The following is a 19,255-nucleotide window of genomic DNA, read 5'->3' as shown; positions in this document are numbered from 1 at the left end:
CGTCATGATGTGAATCGCTAATAAAAAAATAAAAAAAAAAAGAGCAAAGGGAAATAGAACAAGGCCAAAGGACTTGAGCGACAAAAGGGTTAATAGAAGGAAACATTAAGGGAGGAGAGGAAGGAGTGGGAACATGGGTCGGGGGAGTGGAACTGGGTCGGGTTTTACCTCAGTGTTCCTCCTTGGTATGAGCCTTCTTTTGAAGGTCGTTCTCGAAATTTAACTTTCACAGTATGCAACTTTGCATTTATTCTCCTGGCTCCTTTTACACTGAGTAATTTTTAAAACTTAAGACTTCTCTTACCGCCGGCAGCTTTGCAGCAACTTCCACAAGGTACTTTTTATGTCAAACAAAGCTTGTTTTAATTATTTTAAATTTCAAGTGCAAATCGTCATTAAGGTGGGCACACTTCTGTAATTAATCATAGGAAACGTGAGTAGAATTTGTCCCAAAGGAAATTGGATTAAACTACAGGAAGTGGTTATTGCATTATCTTCAGTGAGATACATCGTTCCTCTCAGGGCACACAATTGCTATTTATGTATCCGGCCTGTTTTGGACTCTGTTTGCTTAACTTTTGGCGAATGTAACAAATAATCTAGATTTTAAAAGGCGAAAAAAATCTGTATTCAAATAATAATCAATAAACTGTTGGGGCGTTCCAATTAGACGATTTTGGCACCCGGGCTGTCACATAAATACTCTTTGCACTTTTTGTGCTCTCGCTATGTAACAAGAATGGGCTTCTGACAAGAACCAATGAAATTCAAGAGATTTTATCAATAATCCGACTCTAATAATCTGAAAAAGCTGGGCTTACATAGCTGGTAATTTGCACTTATGGTGCATTTAAGATTAAGCCTTTTTTTTCAATCAAGTTTTACGCATTTCGTCAATGTCCTTGCTCAAAAATAAAGGGGCTTATGTAGTGTTTACTTGTAATTGTAGTCGTAATACGAATTTTTCTCAGCCACATAGTCTTCGCTGTTTCCTGTCGCTGCTCCAGTCGTATTCAAGATTACAACTGGATTAGCGACTAAAAACAGCCGCCAGAGATTAGGAAGCGCTCTAGCTGATCGTGCCATAAGCTGCAACTCGAAGTTCCGTCAACACGAGTCTTTGACGCTCGTGCGGCAGAGCTTGGTGAGACTTTGACTGCAGGTTTTTAGTCACAACATCTAGATCTAGCTATATTATATGCTGATCGTTTTGATTGCGTTACAAAGGTCAACTGTATTTGATGCACCAATCATAGCTGAGATACATCCATTGAGAGGTGCGTGGTCGAAACATTTCTTTCAATAGCTATCAAGGAAAAAATAAGTTGACATTTCTCTGGAGGTAACTATGCGGGGGTGATTTTGAAACTTCCACAGATCATCAACGATTAGCTGTTGTTGGTTACTACAGGAAATCGATGGCCTTGTCTCCGAGAGAGAAGTAATAACTGCATCTGTATGAAGGGGTGTATGAACAGGAAGAGAGATCAAATCATTAACCTAAATTGCAGGAAGCCTTTTAACGCGTTCAGCCATTGGTGCTTCGTTCCATAAAGTTTATAAAATTCATCGATGATGCCCTAGAGTTGTTTTGCCAGATGCTTTATCGCATACACTCACATTTGTCGACATATCATTTCATTTCATAATTTCACCTGGAGCATGGGAAAAAATATTTACCGACCACAACAAGTGCGGTGAATGAAGTTTGCTGTTATATTCTGTTTGTTACTTATATCTTGACAAATTTACATCCTGAAATAATTATTACCAAAACAATAATTTCTCTATTCAACTTGAAAACATAAAAAAATTGGAAAATCATGAAAAAAAAAAATTCTGCTGGACATTTAGATGTTCCTGGAGTGTTCAGTTAGTTTGAATCTTTTAAAATAAATAAAAGGGACAATTCTTTATTTATTCATTCATTACGATGGTCTTTTTGTACTATCAAGTACCAGCTGCTTATAGCTCCAATGCGAGCTCAAAAATAATTAAATGCTCTTTGGTGTTAATTTATGTCAGATTTTTCGGAGAAATGGTCGCTACGTGTATTTAAAAGTGTTAAGAACAAAAATTGGAAAATGTGCCCCATTTAACGCATGCATTAGTCTATTTTTCGGTTTTAATAAGTCTCTTTGATTTTCGAGCGGAAGTTTTGTAATAAATATATCAGTATTCTGGTCTCATGTTGACAAGTCATGAATTACTGTCAAAAGTTAATTTCAATGTTGTCGTGTATTCACCCAAGCGTGTCCATGTAATTTCCACGCGCTCGCCGTCATGGGCTTCTGGCGAAACTTCATTTATTTTAAGGTTTTTGGCGTGAAACCCCGAACAATTTGAACTCTCAGGATTTCCGCAGCTCGACAGAAACACCATCTTCCTCGGGATCTAGAGCTTCATGCGTTAACAACTGAACAAGCGAGTGGAAGGAATTTTTAATATTGAATGCACGCCACAAGCTATCCGGCGCCTGTTGAAAACGAAATGACTTTAACTTCTCGTTAAGACCAACAAGACCACTTCTACAACTTCCTATTTACGCAAGGTAAGGAGAAAGAAATTATTGAGAATACAGTGTTGTTTTTATCTCATTTTCTGAACGTTTGTGCTCATTACAAAGTCAAACTTTGTCTCGACGGTCAAACAATCGTCCGGATACTCGACGGAGCAGAAGAATGAATAATTTCTTAATTCGTTTTTCCGCACGTAGTCTTGTGGTTAAGTCCTAGCACCTTCGATCTCTCTAGCAAAAACACTGTGTTAGTGCTTGACCGATGTAAGATGTTTTGACTTTCCTAACATCCTTATTTAATGTTCAATTCCCCTCCAGGGCTTGACGTCAAGGCGAAGGTAGCCAGCACGTTTTCTGATCTACTCGAGTAGAAGGCATATTTTACCGCTGGAAAATGGTTCTCGCATTTCGTCGCCGGAGTGGTTTTCTCACCGTCTTTATTCTTGCCGGAATTTCTGCGATTGAATCTCAACAATCTGGAGGTAGGTTTGTGTGGCAAACCTTACGTACATCTGTAGACTGTGTTTCTTTTGTGCGTTTTATGAATGCATTTTATCATCATAGAATTCAGACACTGAGACAGGTCATGCCGCTTAAGATTCTCAATGAAATGTTTGATGATGAGTAACGCGCCAAAGCAGAATTTAAATGCTATAAACGATGTACCCGTTTTAAGTCGAGTGAGACTCTCCACTGATAGTCAAATGTGTTCGAATCTTTCCAAAGAAAAGTGTTATAATTTTATGCGCAAATTTTTGGTTCGTTTTTAAACCTTATCGGCTCTTTGTTGCGTCTCAAATTTTGTTATCGTACACCGGTAATTATAACCAAGCCGCCAACGTCTTACTCGGCAGCAATAATATTTATTGAAAAAACTTAGACGTATATTTCCCAGCGTGATTCTGACAGTCATCCAACAGCGGGATCCTTAAAGGGAACCATCGAAAATGATTTCGATTACCCAATTTATTTATTTACACGGGTTAATGAAATATCCCTATAGAAAAACAATTTAATTTAAAAGTTTTAAAGAACGGCATAGTGGAAATTTAAGTTATGGTGCTTTTCATTATCCAAAACTCTTGATTCTTCGCTACAATACTTCTTCGTGAACATTCGATCAACAATGGGTTCGTTTGCAAAGCAGTACGTGAAATTTCAATGGCTTTGTTCAATATTGGTTTACAATACAAACGGGTTGTTGTTGAATTTTTACACTATGATGTAGCGGAGTAACCGGAAAGTTCGCACACAGATCAATTTGGAGGTACTGTCAGAATCCAAGGCTTTTTGGTACAAGTTGCATCTGAAAGAGCACGTACACATTATATTTTCACAACATGACCCCTAATTAAAACGCAGAAAAAGATACAAATAGCACACAAGCCGGAATTTCGCGGAAGTCATAATACATTTTTTGCTTGGATTTCAGCTCAATTTCCTAGTTTATTGCGATATTAGGAAACTGTTATATCATTCCGTCGCCGTTTCGTTCTAATCGTTTCGGCTAATTCGCGGTAGTGGCGAAAACAAAAAATTACAGGGATGCGATATTCAACGATCGATTGGTCGAGTGAAAAGCTTAGTTAGTCGTTCAATAATGGTAAATTTGCACTGTATTTTTTTTTATTTGAACAAAAAGTTAGCTCTCATCCCATGTGACGTTCCAAAAAAAGCTTTAGACCAGATCTTGCGGACGCCAGCAATCGAAGTTATCAAGAACTTTTTCAGCTGGATTAGTTTTAGGAGGAAAATTTGCATATCTTCATCGAGCCCACTCTAAAATGATGCATGGTCATGATTTGCCTCCAGCTACAGAGAAGAACCACTCAACTTGCGGTCACTTTTATCTCGTGTTGTTCCATTAAGGTGGTTGAATCTTTATTCACAATAAATGATACAAGATCACAGCCTGCAACAAACGTACAAGGTATATAAATGTGTAAATAAATACCAAGAAAAGCCCTTTTATGAAAGCTCTCTTAAATCGGCCTTGTCCAACGTAAGTAGGAAAGTAATTATGGCCACCGTCACGTAATCTCCTTTTCTTTGCGGGGAAGAGCTGAAGTTCATGGAGGCTTAGATAGGGATCTTGGTGATCTTCTCCCGCAGTGGTAGTCATCCCTTTCGTGTTTTACTTTTTATTTCCTTTCAAAAATTGAAGAATAACAAGTAAACGGACTGATTAAAAAATTGGTGTCGGTCCCTGTCTGTGAAGTAACAGAAGTGAAATGTTTATCTCAGCTTGTCTACTTACTACATTGAGCGAACTCACAGCAAAATTGGCCACTCAGGAACGTCATCATGCATTAGTGGAGGATCAGCGTGCATGTGCGTGTGCGTCCTCATCCATCCCCACCCCCCCCCCCTCTCCTCACCCCCCGCCAAAAATTGTAGTCAATGTAGTCAACAGGGCTCATGCCCAGTCACAATTGTTCTTTCTAAGAGTAATCTTGTCAAAGTGGGTAATATGTCCCGCATGTCATTGAATTTGGTTATTTTTAAAATTGTCTGGGTCGACATTGATACACTTAATGTTGTTAATTTTATGAACACAAAAAAAGCACAAATTAAACGCGAAAACATCGATGGCTGAAAAAACTCGTGCGACACCGGTTGACGTGTGTTCACTTCTAGTCTCCCTAAGAATTGTGTGGAACTAAAGTAATATCAAAAGTACGAGTTAACTTTAATTTACTGCTTAATGCCCGTCACTTTTTTACTAGTTCTATGTAAGGTAACACCGCTTGTTTCTTCCTGTTTTTGCGTCAGTATGACGCCACGTTAATTCCAGTTTTTGTCAGAACATAATTTATCGTGTTGATGACGCGTAGACTCGGCCAAGATTGAACACTGGCAATGACACAAACCTTTATGGTTACCGCTACAGATTAAATGCCGATTATTTTTTTTCTGAGAATTTATTCGCTGGTAAGCACAGAAGAAATAAGTGTTACTAAAATTCTTACTTTGGCATAACAAATACTATACGCAGTACAATTTTTTCTCCAGACTTCAGAGATATTTTTTATAATATTTTGTGCAGCAACTTTCATCTTTGAAAATAAAACTGAACGTTGTGGTGTAAACATTTTCTAATATGGAGCCTTTTATTCCTTTTGTCTAAATGTTCTAGATTACTAGCTGTGAAAAAACAACTTACTCAAATTGACTTCTGCAAAAACCTGTTTTTTGAAAACCGGGAGCTCGCAGGGTGAAGGAAAATGCATGATTTTCCTGGCTCCTCATCCACTATAATTTTTATTTTAAACGGGATTCGTCATGACTTGCGCACGATCATCAAGAATCGAGAAAAAAGTGACACAAACGGGCCGTTTGCGGGCTTTGCTGTTGAGTTTTATACTATCTGTGACCAAAATCCCTGTGGTCGTTGACTTATGCCGCCACACGCTCTGCTTCTCGTCAATCACGATGGGAAACAACACACTTAGATGACGCCTAGTTGGCGAACACGTAGTGTGACATAGCCCCTTTAACTAACAATTCACGTCAAAAATGGAGGTGCCCCTAATATTTCAGTGATAAGAAGTATATAGGGCTAAAGTCAGTCTTTTCTCTTCCTTTGCAGTTGCGCCTGATTTGAGGCAATCGTCTCCTCCAAGGGTCGTGAAACCAGTAGGACAAGAGGAAGTGAAACTGACGTGCTATGTGAAATACGCTCAAAACTACACTTGGTATAAGAATCATAAAAAGATTCATCAGCCGGCTGATCGATATGTTGTGAAAACTCCGCGGTATTTACGAATAACGGACGTTCTTAAATCGGACAGTGGAATGTTTGTTTGCATTGCTTCCAACAAATATGGAACAGTAAATTGCACAATAAGGCTGATTGTGGAAGGTAAGAGCTTGGAGGAATTGAGTACAAACTGAAAATTTTCCCTTTATTGATGGGAGAAAGGAGTGGGAGAGAGAAAGAGAGAGTTAGTTGTGAGTAAGGAAAATCGTGTTATTTGAAAACTTATTCCGACTGTGTAAGTTGAAAAATTAGGGAACCAAAGGGTATAAAAAGCAAATCAATGTCTGAATAGCGGATATGTTAAATATTGTTTGTGGCAGTGGAGGTTTTTTTTGATAGAGGATAGATATAATGTATTCCACATGATTTTTCTTTGCTCAGATCCAACGGTTTCGCCTACAAATGTCTCAGGAGGTACAGTTAATTGATATGTTATCAAACTTAATAGCTCATAATTGTCTCATAGAAATTTTTGTATCTGTGATTAACCCTATTTTTTACCTTGCTCAAGGCGTCCAGTTGGTAAATCGGCGTGAAATAGTCAACGAAGCGAATGGAGGTCGGGTTAGCGGAGTGAAAAAGCGTGGGAGGCTTGGGTCGGGTCACATTGAAAAAGCGCGGGAGGTTTGAGTCGGGTCACACCGAAAATGTGCGGGAGGCTTGAGTCGGGTCACATGAAAAAGCGCGGGAGGTTTGAGTTGGGTCACACTGAAAAAGCGCGGGAGGCTTGGGTCGGGTCACACAGAGAGGCGCGCGTCAATTTCCTTTACTAACTCCTTTGTACTCTGTTGGTGACGACTGATCCCCTCACCGTTCTATTGGAAAACCATGTGATCCCTCCAAAATCCTCCAAACCCCCCTTTTCCCCTCCCCCCCCCCCCCCCATCCCGTTAGGCGAGAAATAATAACTGCTCGCCCTGCTTCTATTTTACTTATTTTTATTTGTCACTTTTGACAGCCGTGAAGCCCCACTTTCTGTATCCAGACAAAATGGCGAAGGACACGGCAAAATTAGAATATACGGAGGGAGACAAATTCCAACTACAATGTGACGCCAAAGGAACACCAACACCGACTGTCACGTGGTACAGGGGTAAAGAAATATATCGTGGTTCTAGATCTGACGAAACGATAACACCAGGGCGTTATCACTATACTATATATTTCAACGGGGTGGATGTCAAAGACGCAGGAAATTACACGTGCGTTGTGAAAAACTCATATGGTACTTTGACTCATTCATACGTCTTTGAAGTGAAGGGTAAGTGACAAAGACGGCGACGATTTGTAATAGAGGTTCGATCTGTCACAACCTCTCGTAATCTCTAATTTCCTACGTAGGATCTGTGAAAATAGGCTCGGTAGTGGTAACGATAGTTTGAGGTAGACCTGTTACCAATGTAATGTCGGACGCAATCGATTATTGAGTTGCGTTCGCTTTTTTGGATAGGTCGATTTAGTCACCCACTTATATGTGTCAAATTGGCTTTGTTCCACACCGTAACTACCAATAATCAGGACGCGTGAGCGCGAAGGCGCGTGGGCGCGTGGTGCATGTTTTTCTGGTCCAAGGATTGAACAAATTACAGTCGAACCTGTATTAAATTATTATTATTATTATTATTAGTAAAGTATTAAACAGTCACCCTGTATTAAGCGGTCAGGTGTCGAAGACCCGAATTTGTTTCCCCTTGATCACTGTAATTTTTACGTCTTTAAGTGGTCACCTCTCTTAAGCGGTCGTGGTCACCTTAGTGGATCAATATCAGTAGCTGGGAACAGACCCTTATATAAAACTACCGTACAATTTTAACAAAACACCCCCCTATATAACTCGCCTTAATCGGTCGCGGTCACCTTAGAGTGAGTCACAACGGCCTGCTTCTATTATCCTCCAGCTGTGTTGAACGGTCACTAAAGCGGAACTACTCAAATAAAACTAAGAATACTATTACAACTAAAATTTAATCCTTATTTCTCTCCCGAAATCATTTTTTTATATCTTTGAGCCGGTTTTTGTACATTAAGAGTTTAGTTATGGCATATAACGGCATTTTTTTATAGTGTTCCTTTTCTGTGGAACCTGTATTAAAGTGGTCAACCAGTACCAAGCGGTTACCATTCCCCGTGGGTGATTGCTTAATGGAGGTTTCACTGTATATGCCGGAAATGGGTTTTAACGGTCCGAGCTTTTGACCAGTTTCTTGGATTCATGCCTACGCATGCGCCAGTCGTAATCTAGCCCCCCCTTACCTGATTTAACTTTATGCTCAGGGATGCAGTTTAACTTGCGGTATCCGCGATTGCCGTGAGATGTTCACATCTATGCTAGTACCCATTTCAGTGGTCGACAATTCAATTGATATGATAGAAATAGCCGAGTCTACTTCGGTGGGATACGCTTTAACCTGTAAAACGTTTTTCCTTACCATAGGCCGTCATAAAAATGGAACATTGCATGACAAGAAAGTCTCTACCGGATTGTGTTTTGACGTTTATCTGGCATTTACTCTGTTTTGTCTTTTTTCATAGAGAAAATTCGAAGTTTTCCTCAGATCTTATCTATTTGGGAACAGAAAAAACCTGAATATGCTGGAACCGATTTGCAGATGCACGCCATTGTCCTTTCCAAGGATGAGAATACGAAATTCTTTTGGTATTTCAGCAAAAGCTTTCATCCAGATGAAACCAATCTAGGCACTTTAATCAACCAAACTTTGTCTGAAAGTCGTCTGGAGACACCGCCTAGTAGCGGTGTATCGTGGCTTAAATGGAAGGTAGTCCTGAATTTGAAAAATCTTTCTGTGGCTGATTCGGGTTCATATTCGTGCCAGGCTGAAAATATAGTTGGAACTGTTCAACGTCAGACCCCGCTTAATGTGACTACAAGGCCCATTACACCATCTCCTTCAGGTAGGAAGTGATTGAGTAAGCATGCTGAGGCAAATGGATTATGTTACTTCAGAAACCCACTCCAGACTATCTGTTAGCCCTTTTCACTCCTAAAATCTCACTAGTGATTCTCCCTACTGTCTGACATACAGTTCCTATTCTCATCACTTTTCTTCTTGGTACTGTATTGATATTGAGAGGAGAAATTCTGTCTTGCTTACTCATGGAAGGTAAAGGGTTAAAAAGGGTTTAAGAGCGGTAAGGGAGATATGGAAGATAAAGAGCCAATATTCAGTGGGCGATATGGTGGTACGTGCTCTGGTTTGCGGGCTCGATACCTGGCCTGTTGTTCGCAGGCAAGACACTTTACCCTCACAGTGCCTCTCCCACCCAGGGGTAGAGATGGATGCAGGCTTCCTCTCGCCGGGGGAGAATTTTGGATCAGTTTTTGCTGGGTTTGTGCTGCTGGCCGCTCAGAACCTTTACCCCATTATAGTCTACTCTTTGGCCAATTATGGACCCCTTAATCACCCTTGGTAATACGGTAACAACTTTTAAATCACGCATCTTTCCATTTTAAAATCCCTACTTTCCAGAATTTTCATACCCCCAAATCCGAAAATGTGTGACTCCATTCAAGTAACTTAATTGAAAATTAATTCAGTCAATCAATTTTTTACCACTATTGGCTGCGCCTCGTGAGTCCACAACACTTTGACTACTGCGATTTTCATTGTTTTTCATAATCAACGAGAATTTTATAATGTCATTCTCAGGTACACCGTCAGTCACAACTCGACCAGATACAAAAAGCGCTGCTCCAGTAAGTGATGTATCAGGTCCCCCTCCGATTTTAAGTCCATTGGAGATTACTCTTTTCGGTGTCGGCGCTTTTATCTTCATACTGTTATTGATCATCTGTGCAGTTATCTATTGTGTGCGCTTGAGAAAGCGTAAGAAGAGTCGCAACTTAGATGTAAAATACGACGTCGTAACAGAAGGTGCTGTCATCGAACCACAACGCTTCGCTCCAAGAACAGCGTCTGTTTCTTCTACAGCCTCAGCGCTTTCCTTAATGCGTCAAAGGAGCTTTCGCAGTCGCCTGGAATCGAGGTTAACACAGGTGAGGGTTAGATAAAAGACACTTTCTGGTGGTCTTCTGCCGCCTGTGAGACCTCTTACCGCCATCTGTTTAGCCATCGAGTAGGTTTTCGTGTTTGGGTTTCACCATGCCACACTATCAAAGATGCTTAACTGTCAACTTCCCCTCCCCCTTCCCCCCTTTACCGTGTTAGGCAAAGCGCATAACATTTCCTTTATAGTCTTCTACTTCTTGGGTGGACTTCAAATTTTTCTTCCGAGCAATAATGATATTTAAGGACAGGCAACACTCCGCCTAGTACACCATCGACAGCTGCCCACGGAAAAAGTTATCGACAACTGAAATTTGTACTTAAGCTTCACATTTTCACTTGGTGTGAGCCCATTTTGTGTTGTTTTGGATGCACATGTTCTCCTCTTTTTCCCACCCCATTTATACCTAGTTGTCTATTTTTCTCTGTATTATGGTTAGGTGTCGGACATCGAAGTGCCATATGAAGAAGCTTGGGAGATTGACAGATTCTCGTTGGTTCTCTCTGACATACTCGGTGAAGGAGCATTTGGACGAGTTATCAGAGCAGATGCTCTTGGCCTAGGTTGTACTGTAGCTGTGAAAATGCTTAAAGGTAAGTGAGGGGACCTATTTTGAGGCCCCACTTAGTCACGCTGTTTTTTTGTGGGCCCCCTTTACCGCGCAAGTCAAAGTACATAACATTTCTTTTATATAATTCTTCTACTTGCGTGCATTTCATTTCCGAGCAATGATGCGACGTAAGGGCAAGCTAAACTCATTTTGGTAATCATAGGTTACAACGGTGTGATGCTTGTCTTGATATAAGAATTACCAATAACTGTTTTGTGATCTTTTGTTATGATTTGCAGAGGATGCGACGGATCAGGAATTGATGGACTTGGTGTCGGAAATGAAAGTGATGAAGACAATAGGAAAACATAAAAATATCATCAACTTATTGGGAGTGTGTACACAGGAAGGTAATTTTCTCCTTTGGTTAGGCCTTTTCACCCGAACATCAGTATGCATATTCTCCATACCGTTTCTATACATTTCCTATGGTGCTGGCAAAGAGAATTTGTTCAACGATCAAGAATCTCTTTACTCGGTGATCTTTCCCTATATTTTTGTGACCGTAATGTTTGACTCAAGGGTGGTATTGGAAGGAGAAATTAGATGTTAGGCACTCTAAGGGGTTGGTGGGTCAAGAGATGAAATTCTTTTTTTTTCTTTGAATCATGTCGTGAAGTAACCATGCATAAACCCACGCACTCTTCAAGACATGTCTTATACTATAATTGATCTATATTGATCTGACATAATCTGTTACCATCTTTTCTTCCTTACGTTGGTTACGTTGCTTGTCAGTATGTTTGATATCAACCATATCGTCACGTAGGAGAGGAACTTACTTGTCGCTTAACCTTGCATCGTTTGTTTTGCTTTCCAGGTCCCTTATTTGTTGTGGTAGAATTCGCGGCTCATGGCAACCTTCGGCAGTTCCTTCAAGAGAGGAGACCTGGGTTGGAGTACCATAATGAGGCTGATAGCCTCTCTCCAGAACAACTTACTCTTCAAGATCTTATGTCTTATTGTTATCAAGTAGCAAAAGGAATGGAATTTCTGTCATCCAGAAAGGTGAACAACAATAATCTTACTTGTTTAATTACGTTTTCACGGAAATGAAACAATGAGCCGATCCGTTGTTATATTTTCGGGTTTTTGTATGCTACTTCACATGCTATGTGACTGATTTGTCTGATCGCATAACTTTCGAACGGAATATGCTTTAGATTTGATTAAGAACAACCTCCCTCCCAAGGGCTCTATCCTTAATTTTCTCGTCACGATCGTGAGAGTAATCCGGGATTGAATTGGTTTTGCCTTCCTTTACTCTGTGATTGGTCCAGAAAACTCTCGCCGCTCTCTCAACCAATCAGATGCACAACTAACGTCAATTGCGACTTGGTCGCCCACGTTCTCTCGCGTTTTATGCGATTTGCTTGTTTTCACTTTGAGTTCTCATTGGCTCGGCGTTATTTCTTACTTGTGATTGGCCTTTGAAATTACTTTGGTTCTGGTTTTACGACACTCCATCGAAAAGAGCTCCATACCATTATATGAAAAATAACTCACTACTTGAATTTTTTGGTCTTTTGTAGTGCATTCACAGAGATTTGGCAGCAAGAAATATTTTGGTGGCCCAAGACTACGTCGTAAAAATTGCTGATTTTGGTCTAGCGAGGAACGTGCGAGACGATGATTATTATCGGAAAACAACAGACGTAAGATTATAAATAGCAAAGAACAAATATTTAATGTCTTAGTGATATTGCCGAAACATGATCGAGCACTTATCAAGCCGAAAATGCGTCAGAAGAAAGTACGAGCTGTCTTGATTGGGTATCTTCTATAACGCAAATCACTCGAAGGCAGAATGTTTCAACTCGGATGGAAATATTGTATGCGCATCATGGAAAACTGACTTGTCAATGTTGGTAGCTCGTGCAAACGCTTGCAGAAATTTCGCGACCAAAGATTGTTGTTGGATGTTGTTGTGTAAGGTATTATTGCTTCAAACATTATAGCCAGCATTTCTTTTGTTTTGTGGTCATCGAAGACCATTTGTAAGCTTCCACCCGTGCAGCCCAACAGCTGCTAGATTCTCAGGTTGTTGAAACGTCAGTGGACAGTGGACAGACAGTCAGTCACAGACAACAGCGCAGACCTCACCCCAGATGATCATAATACAGAATCTATGGCTAACCGTTGATATTGGCACCGAGTTGTCTTATTGTTAACTGAGCACTTTCCACATAGGATACAGTTCATTCGGTCCTAATACGACCTTTATTATATATATCCTGGGTTCTCTTGTGATTATCTCTTCTAGCAATTGTTTTTAGACCTAAAAAATGCATAGATCTTCACTTTACTTGCAGCTAGTGTACAACCTCAAGATGTGGTTTATTATCCATAAACACGGGGAAATGTTTTACACGTTTGTATATTCTCTCTACTATCCTTTCTTAGGGAAGACTTCCAGTCAAGTGGATGGCGCTTGAGGCATTGATCGATAGAGTTTATACCACGAAAAGTGATGTGTAAGAATAATTTACTTTGATGTTACTGTGATACTGTTTTTTTTTTTTTTATGAAACTGCCATCTTTTCATGCTGTGTCAGTTCGACGTCTGCTACACTTCTTTTCCAAGCTTGCATGTTATTTCTCTTTTGCTGGTGTTTCAACCTGATGTAATTCTCTTAGATTTAATTGATGGTTTTCAAGCTGTACCTTATATGATGTGTTTGATCCCGAAAAATTAGCTCTGGATACTTCAGCTATATAGTAGCCAAAAATTATTGTAAAATTTCATTTCTTTGTTAAGATGGTCGTTTGGAGTGCTAGTATGGGAAATTGTTACTTTTGGTAAGTGAATGGTACTTTGTCTTATTTATGAATTTTTATCCTTTGCATAATCTATCTTGACACTGAAATCAACACTGACATCAACACTGACAATGGCATTGACAATGATGGTGACAATAACTTTGACAATGATGGTGACAATGACATTGAAAGTGATGGTGACGATGATATTGACACTGGCAATAACATTGACAATGATGGTGACAATGACATTGACTGTGATGGTGACAATGACATCGACACTGACGATAACATTGACAATGATGTGGCAATGACATTGACACTGACAATAACATTGACAGTGATGGTGACAATGACACTGACAATAACATTGACAATGATGGTGACAATGACGTTGACACTGACAATAACATTGCCAATGATGATGACAATGACATTGACAATGATGGTGACGACGACATGGACAATGATGGTGATAGTGACATTGACAATCACAATGACAGTGACAGTGTTGATGAGGATGATGATGATGAACGTGTATGGCTTAATTCAACATTTGTTTAAGTGAAGTAAAGATGTGACGGTTAAAGGAATAGAATAAAATCCTTTATCATTCATTTGCCATATACGCGTTGCGTATGTTTAGATGGTCTTTTTGATGCCCACTGATGGCCACGTCAACTTGGATTTCAAGATATTCATAACTTCTTTACACACCGCTAGCCAGTCACCTTTGGTTGATCACTCATTCCACTTCTGCTATTCTTTCTTATCAACTTGTTTAAGGGGGCTCTCCATATCCTGGTATTCCCGTGGAAAATCTTTATGGACTGCTCAAGTCAGGTTACAGGATGAAACGTCCCATCAATTGCGACAGGGAACTGTAAGTGAGATTTACCTCCTTCTTCAGAAGTTACGTCTTGTCACTGCTTCAGTTCCTATAAGAAGAGGTTCGAATTTAATCACATGATGTTTCTAAGGCTCCCTTTAGGTAAATTGTAACGTCAGGCAAAGTTGGGAAGGCTAAATGGAGAACAAAATTTTAGAAGAATTTAGCGGATTGACTCTTAAAATGATTACGTGTATTAACCTCTCCGTTATTTATGTATGTATTTTTTGTCCTTATTCTGTTTTATGACGTATTGTGTGTTCGATAGTCCCTATGAAGTAGTGTTTTTTGCGAGTGTTACCCGTGCATTGTTATTAAGTTAACATGCTCCACGTAATTTCATGACTGGATTTAATATGAGTATTTCAAGTGTAAAATAGTAATGTAAGTACAGTTAGTATCGTATGTAATCTTTTATTCTGCTGGGTCTAGTGGTGCGAGTAAAAGTTGAGTTAAGAAAAACTTCATTATCGTTATTATTGCAAACTTATCTTTGTCAACACAGATCAACTCACTTTCTCGTTGTATTTTCTTCTCCTTAGGTATCAGCTTATGCTAAATTGTTGGAATGAATTTGCAGATAAAAGACCGACGTTTCCGGAACTTGTCCACGAATTCGATCAGATGATATCGATGCTGTCAGACAAGGTAGATTGCATTAATACCTGACGCAGAAATAGTCCTCTGAAGAAATGTCCCCCCCTCTTCTCCCCCACTCACCTGTGCCCATGCAATTACAATACAATTTTAAAGAAATTCGGATTATAATCTCGTTTCTTACAATGCCCTGTTCACTGTTTCAAGGAAAAAAGCCAGTTTTACCATCTTGTGAGAGACTTGAATGCGTACTGGTTAAATTAAAACATGCCACATAAATGATCGCCATGCGTGTGATCGAGCTGGTGATCATGTTATTTTGGTTAAAGGCTTAAGTCTTTCTCCAAGCATAGTAGGTTTATCCGTCTAGCCAACTCTTTTTTCAGTTCATCAGGGGGCCAACGATTTTAATCCATACTACTCTTTGAATTGATTAGTAACGTGGAAAATCCACTTAAGTATTGGTCACGATTCGCTTCCATCCATTTATCATCCTGCAAGAGTTAAAGCTCTTTGAATACGAAGTGTTTTTCCGTCAAAGCAACACAGTAACCAACATACTCGAAACTGGACGGCCCAATTCGTGACTAGGCACCGTCTATCATTTTGAGTCCCTTGGTCAATAAGACATATTCCTGACATTGTCGGCTTAAGTATCAAACAAAACTCCAAAACGAATCTCTTGTCTTAAAAATTGCCTTGCTCCCCCATAGGAATATCTTGACCTTCAACCGCCACTTGTGAGTCCATTGACACCCAAAACCACTTCGTCTTCAGAAGAAGACAACGTTTTCGGAAGTTCAGAGCACGTGTCTAAAAGTAGCAACAGTTTGAATTGTGATGACGGGGAAGGATACCAAGATGACGTTCACGATGAAGAACACACGCCTGACAGTGATGGATACGCAGATATACGTCATAACCTTGACAGTGAACCCTTTTTAGCCACCGGTGGAAGCAAAACCTCATTGGCGTCTCACTCATCGTCTCTTTTTGCGAAAAGGAAACTAGACCAGCTTAATGGTAGCATTGTATCGCTTTCCTCTCAGCTGAGCAAACAATTTTGTGGCACAGGAGAAAACGAGGATGATAGCAAAGAGGAAAATATTGGGCTTTTGGACGAAGACTTGGATCAAGCAAGTGACGATGCCTTCGAGGTGAATGATTCGAAAGCCGCACGTGAAGAATCCAGTGACAAGTGCACGTCAGAAAAACTGGGAAATAGCGTTACCATGGAAACTGATGCGCCGTCAAGACAGGTAGATCCCTCTGTCTTAATTCACAAAAGACAACAAGAAAAAAAGACTCCTCAAAGGAGGCCTTCTCAGCAGACTGAGGTCTAAACAAGAACATTTTATGCGGTTGGTTCAAGTTTTGACCCATTCCTTGTCCTTTATTTGTGACTAGGCTCGTCCATAAAATGAACTATCTTACGTGAATCGAAAGGGTTGCTTCCGGTCGTTGAATGCGTTCATGTGGGTACAGTCGTCTTTCGCTGCCATCGTCGAGGCGTAGATGTCAAGATTATAGGCTTCTTTTAGTTGTGTCACGTCGTTTAGCAAGATGGTGTTACACTGCGTTACCAGTGATGTTACTAGCGACTGAGATATCAATGTAGTATCAAAAGTATCTTTCGTATTAGCGTTTGACGTTTAACGTCGGTTATTTATGGAATAACTTAAAAGTTTCTCTGTAAGTCAAAGCAATCAATACGCAATCCTTCGCCTTCTTGGTTCCTGACCCAAATTGTTCCATATCATAATTTCTTATGCAAATTCCTGACCAGACTCAACGATACCATTTCTTGGGAGACAAAAAATCAGGGTCTAAACTACTCAGTGGTTGGGTAGTGGGATTCTGGAGAAGTTACGAGCTCGCACAAGCGATTATTTTGTGACAAAGTTAACTGCATGTTAACTACCAAAAAAGAGAAAGAGCTCGCCTTTTTATCGTTGTTGCCCAAGAGTGTTCGTGATTCCGATTTAGAAACCTTTCACCAAACTTTCACAGGATCATTGTTTTGGATGTTAAAGTTAAGCTCTGTTGTTTATTTTTCCAACCGTTGGAAATATTTTAGATAACACTGGTAAAACTCTCTCTACAATATTTAGTGGGAAATGGATTTTTATATTCAATGTGAGCAAGTGAATTAGAATATACTCGTCTTGCTCGACGATTAAAACAATGTTGAACTAAACCAAAAACTGGGAAATGTTCGAGGGAAGCAAGTAAATTCCATTGTTTTGTTTAAAAACAGGAAAATTTGCAGTAGAAGATAAAAGTGGAAAATTATATTTGAAATGAATACTTTACTAAGCGTAATCTGCTTTTTTTTTTTGTTTCATTTCAAAAGATATTTTAAATTTTTTTTGAAATTTTTCGGAATTTAATTGTAAAAAGTCTCATTTCATTCGTGCACTAGACAATAATGTACAACTAGAATGTTTGTGAACAGAGAAAAACTTCTGTAGATATGTTCTTGTTGCCCTGCATGGATGCTTCTTCGGTGAAATATTAATTTTGTAAGTAATGAAAAAAAAAGCGATCATCGGGAATCGATAAAAATGAAGAAGTAAGATCCTATTTGAGAATAAAAGTTACTGTTCTTTAAAAAGGTTCGTAGATTTCTTCAACTGCACTGTGAAGACCAAGGACTTAATTCATTCTTAGTTAGTGAAGATTCGTGTTGAGTAACGTTTCCACAAAGAATTAATCGGGTGTTGAAAGGTTTGAAATCCAAATCCTGAACCCATACACAGCAAGTTTATCCTGAAAAAAAAAGTCGAACTTGCCACAGTGGTGTGCGCTCTTTTTTATGCAGCTGATTGCCCATGGCGGGCGATTTATATTTGGAAATAAACTACGGCAATTAAGATCGGCTCGATTAAACTAACGAATAGATCCAATCGGAAATAAATCGTGTTAACGTTACTTCAACATGTGCGAAACAAAAATTGACCATAATGGTAGTGCCAAGCAGTGACTTGGGTGAACACCTCCTATTAATCTTGTAACCCCAAGAGTATCTAATTTCTTCCTACAATATCACTCCTGAATCAAACATTAAGGTCATGGGAATGAAAGAAATGTTCCCCAATTATAGAAGCTTTTGCTTGTTAAACATCGTCTTCTTTTAATCACTGTAGGAAATGTATAGAAATCAGCAAAGGGAATATGCTTACTGATTTTTGATTGTAGGGGGTAAATGGTAGAGCATCGTAGCGCAGAATCTGACGGCCTGAGGTTCTATTCCTAATGGGAGTTCTATTTTGTCCCATGCTCGCGATGAGGCGAAGAAACATCTCTGTAGCCCTGCCGTTTGCTTCTTCCGCAAATGGGCGTTTTTCACACGAGGTTAAAACGCTCTGTTGGTGCAAGGACGGCTTAAAATAATGTCGACTGTTTTTAGTCTTGCTGAACACTCAATTTTGCTTACTGTTGTCTTTTGGAATTTGGTTTTGGCTTCTCGTGGTATTCAATAGACTATATTATTATGATTGTAACTCAGAGTTCAGAAATTGTTGTATATATGTCGGCCAAACTCCGCGCAGGTATAGTAATAATAATAATGATAATAATAATAACAATAATAATAATGATAATAATAATGATAATAATAGCAATGATAATAATATTTATTGTTTTTTTAGAGGGCACGGTAACGAATCTTGCAATCTGATTGGTTCTTTACCCGGTCAGTATTTTCCTATCTCTGCCCACGGGCCACGGTAACGCTTTCGTGAGTCGCCGAGTACATCCCAACTTTCGTTGTCATTTTTCATAAATATACCTCGTTTTCCAGCTGGGCAGTATTTTTAAGCAAACACGTCGGTCACTACCTCAAGCCGATAAATAACTTATGAATCCTCTTTTTTATCTCTATCAAATCACTTTGGTTGACAGAAAAATATTGGTTTCAGAATGAATTTGTATAAACAATATTGTCATTACGTTGGGTTGACAAGCGGCCTAATAACCGTCTGCAATTAATTTTAATCGTTCACAAAAAGTACCCAGAAAGTTGAAACGTGAGGTATTTGGTTACAGTTAAACTGAACGATGGAACTTTCATTCATTTAAAATCTGAATTTTCTC

General features: G+C 39.4%; 1 protein-coding gene across 3 annotated transcripts; it reads left to right on the top strand.

Annotated features, from left to right (window-relative positions):
• Positions 1-2,227: 2,227 nt before the first annotated feature.
• On the top strand, positions 2,228-17,774 carry LOC113676479 (fibroblast growth factor receptor 4). Of its 3 annotated transcripts, XM_027193141.2 has the most exons (16): positions 2,228-2,551; positions 2,837-3,000; positions 6,108-6,380; positions 6,660-6,692; positions 7,237-7,539; positions 8,811-9,191; positions 9,947-10,293; positions 10,744-10,897; positions 11,154-11,264; positions 11,735-11,922; positions 12,447-12,569; positions 13,318-13,388; positions 13,673-13,713; positions 14,461-14,557; positions 15,106-15,211; positions 15,874-17,774. In XM_027193141.2, the coding sequence occupies exons 2-16, from the start codon at positions 2,913-2,915 to the stop codon at positions 16,501-16,503; spliced, it is 2,946 nt and encodes a 981-aa protein (XP_027048942.2). In that variant the 5' UTR covers positions 2,228-2,551; positions 2,837-2,912; the 3' UTR covers positions 16,504-17,774. The 3 variants fall into 3 exon arrangements, with proteins under 3 accessions (XP_027048942.2, XP_089052524.1, XP_089052525.1); XM_089196398.1 differs by lacking the exon at positions 6,660-6,692; XM_089196399.1 differs by lacking the exons at positions 6,108-6,380; positions 6,660-6,692.
• The last annotated feature ends 1,481 nt before the right edge of the window (positions 17,775-19,255 follow it).

The sequence above is a fragment of the Pocillopora damicornis genome, chromosome 2, assembly GCF_964200805.1.
Source record: "Pocillopora damicornis chromosome 2, jaPocDami1.2, whole genome shotgun sequence".
Taxonomy (NCBI): domain Eukaryota; kingdom Metazoa; phylum Cnidaria; class Anthozoa; order Scleractinia; family Pocilloporidae; genus Pocillopora; species Pocillopora damicornis.
The sequence above is the reverse complement of the archived record's forward strand: the minus strand, read 5'-3'. Positions and strand labels throughout refer to the sequence as shown.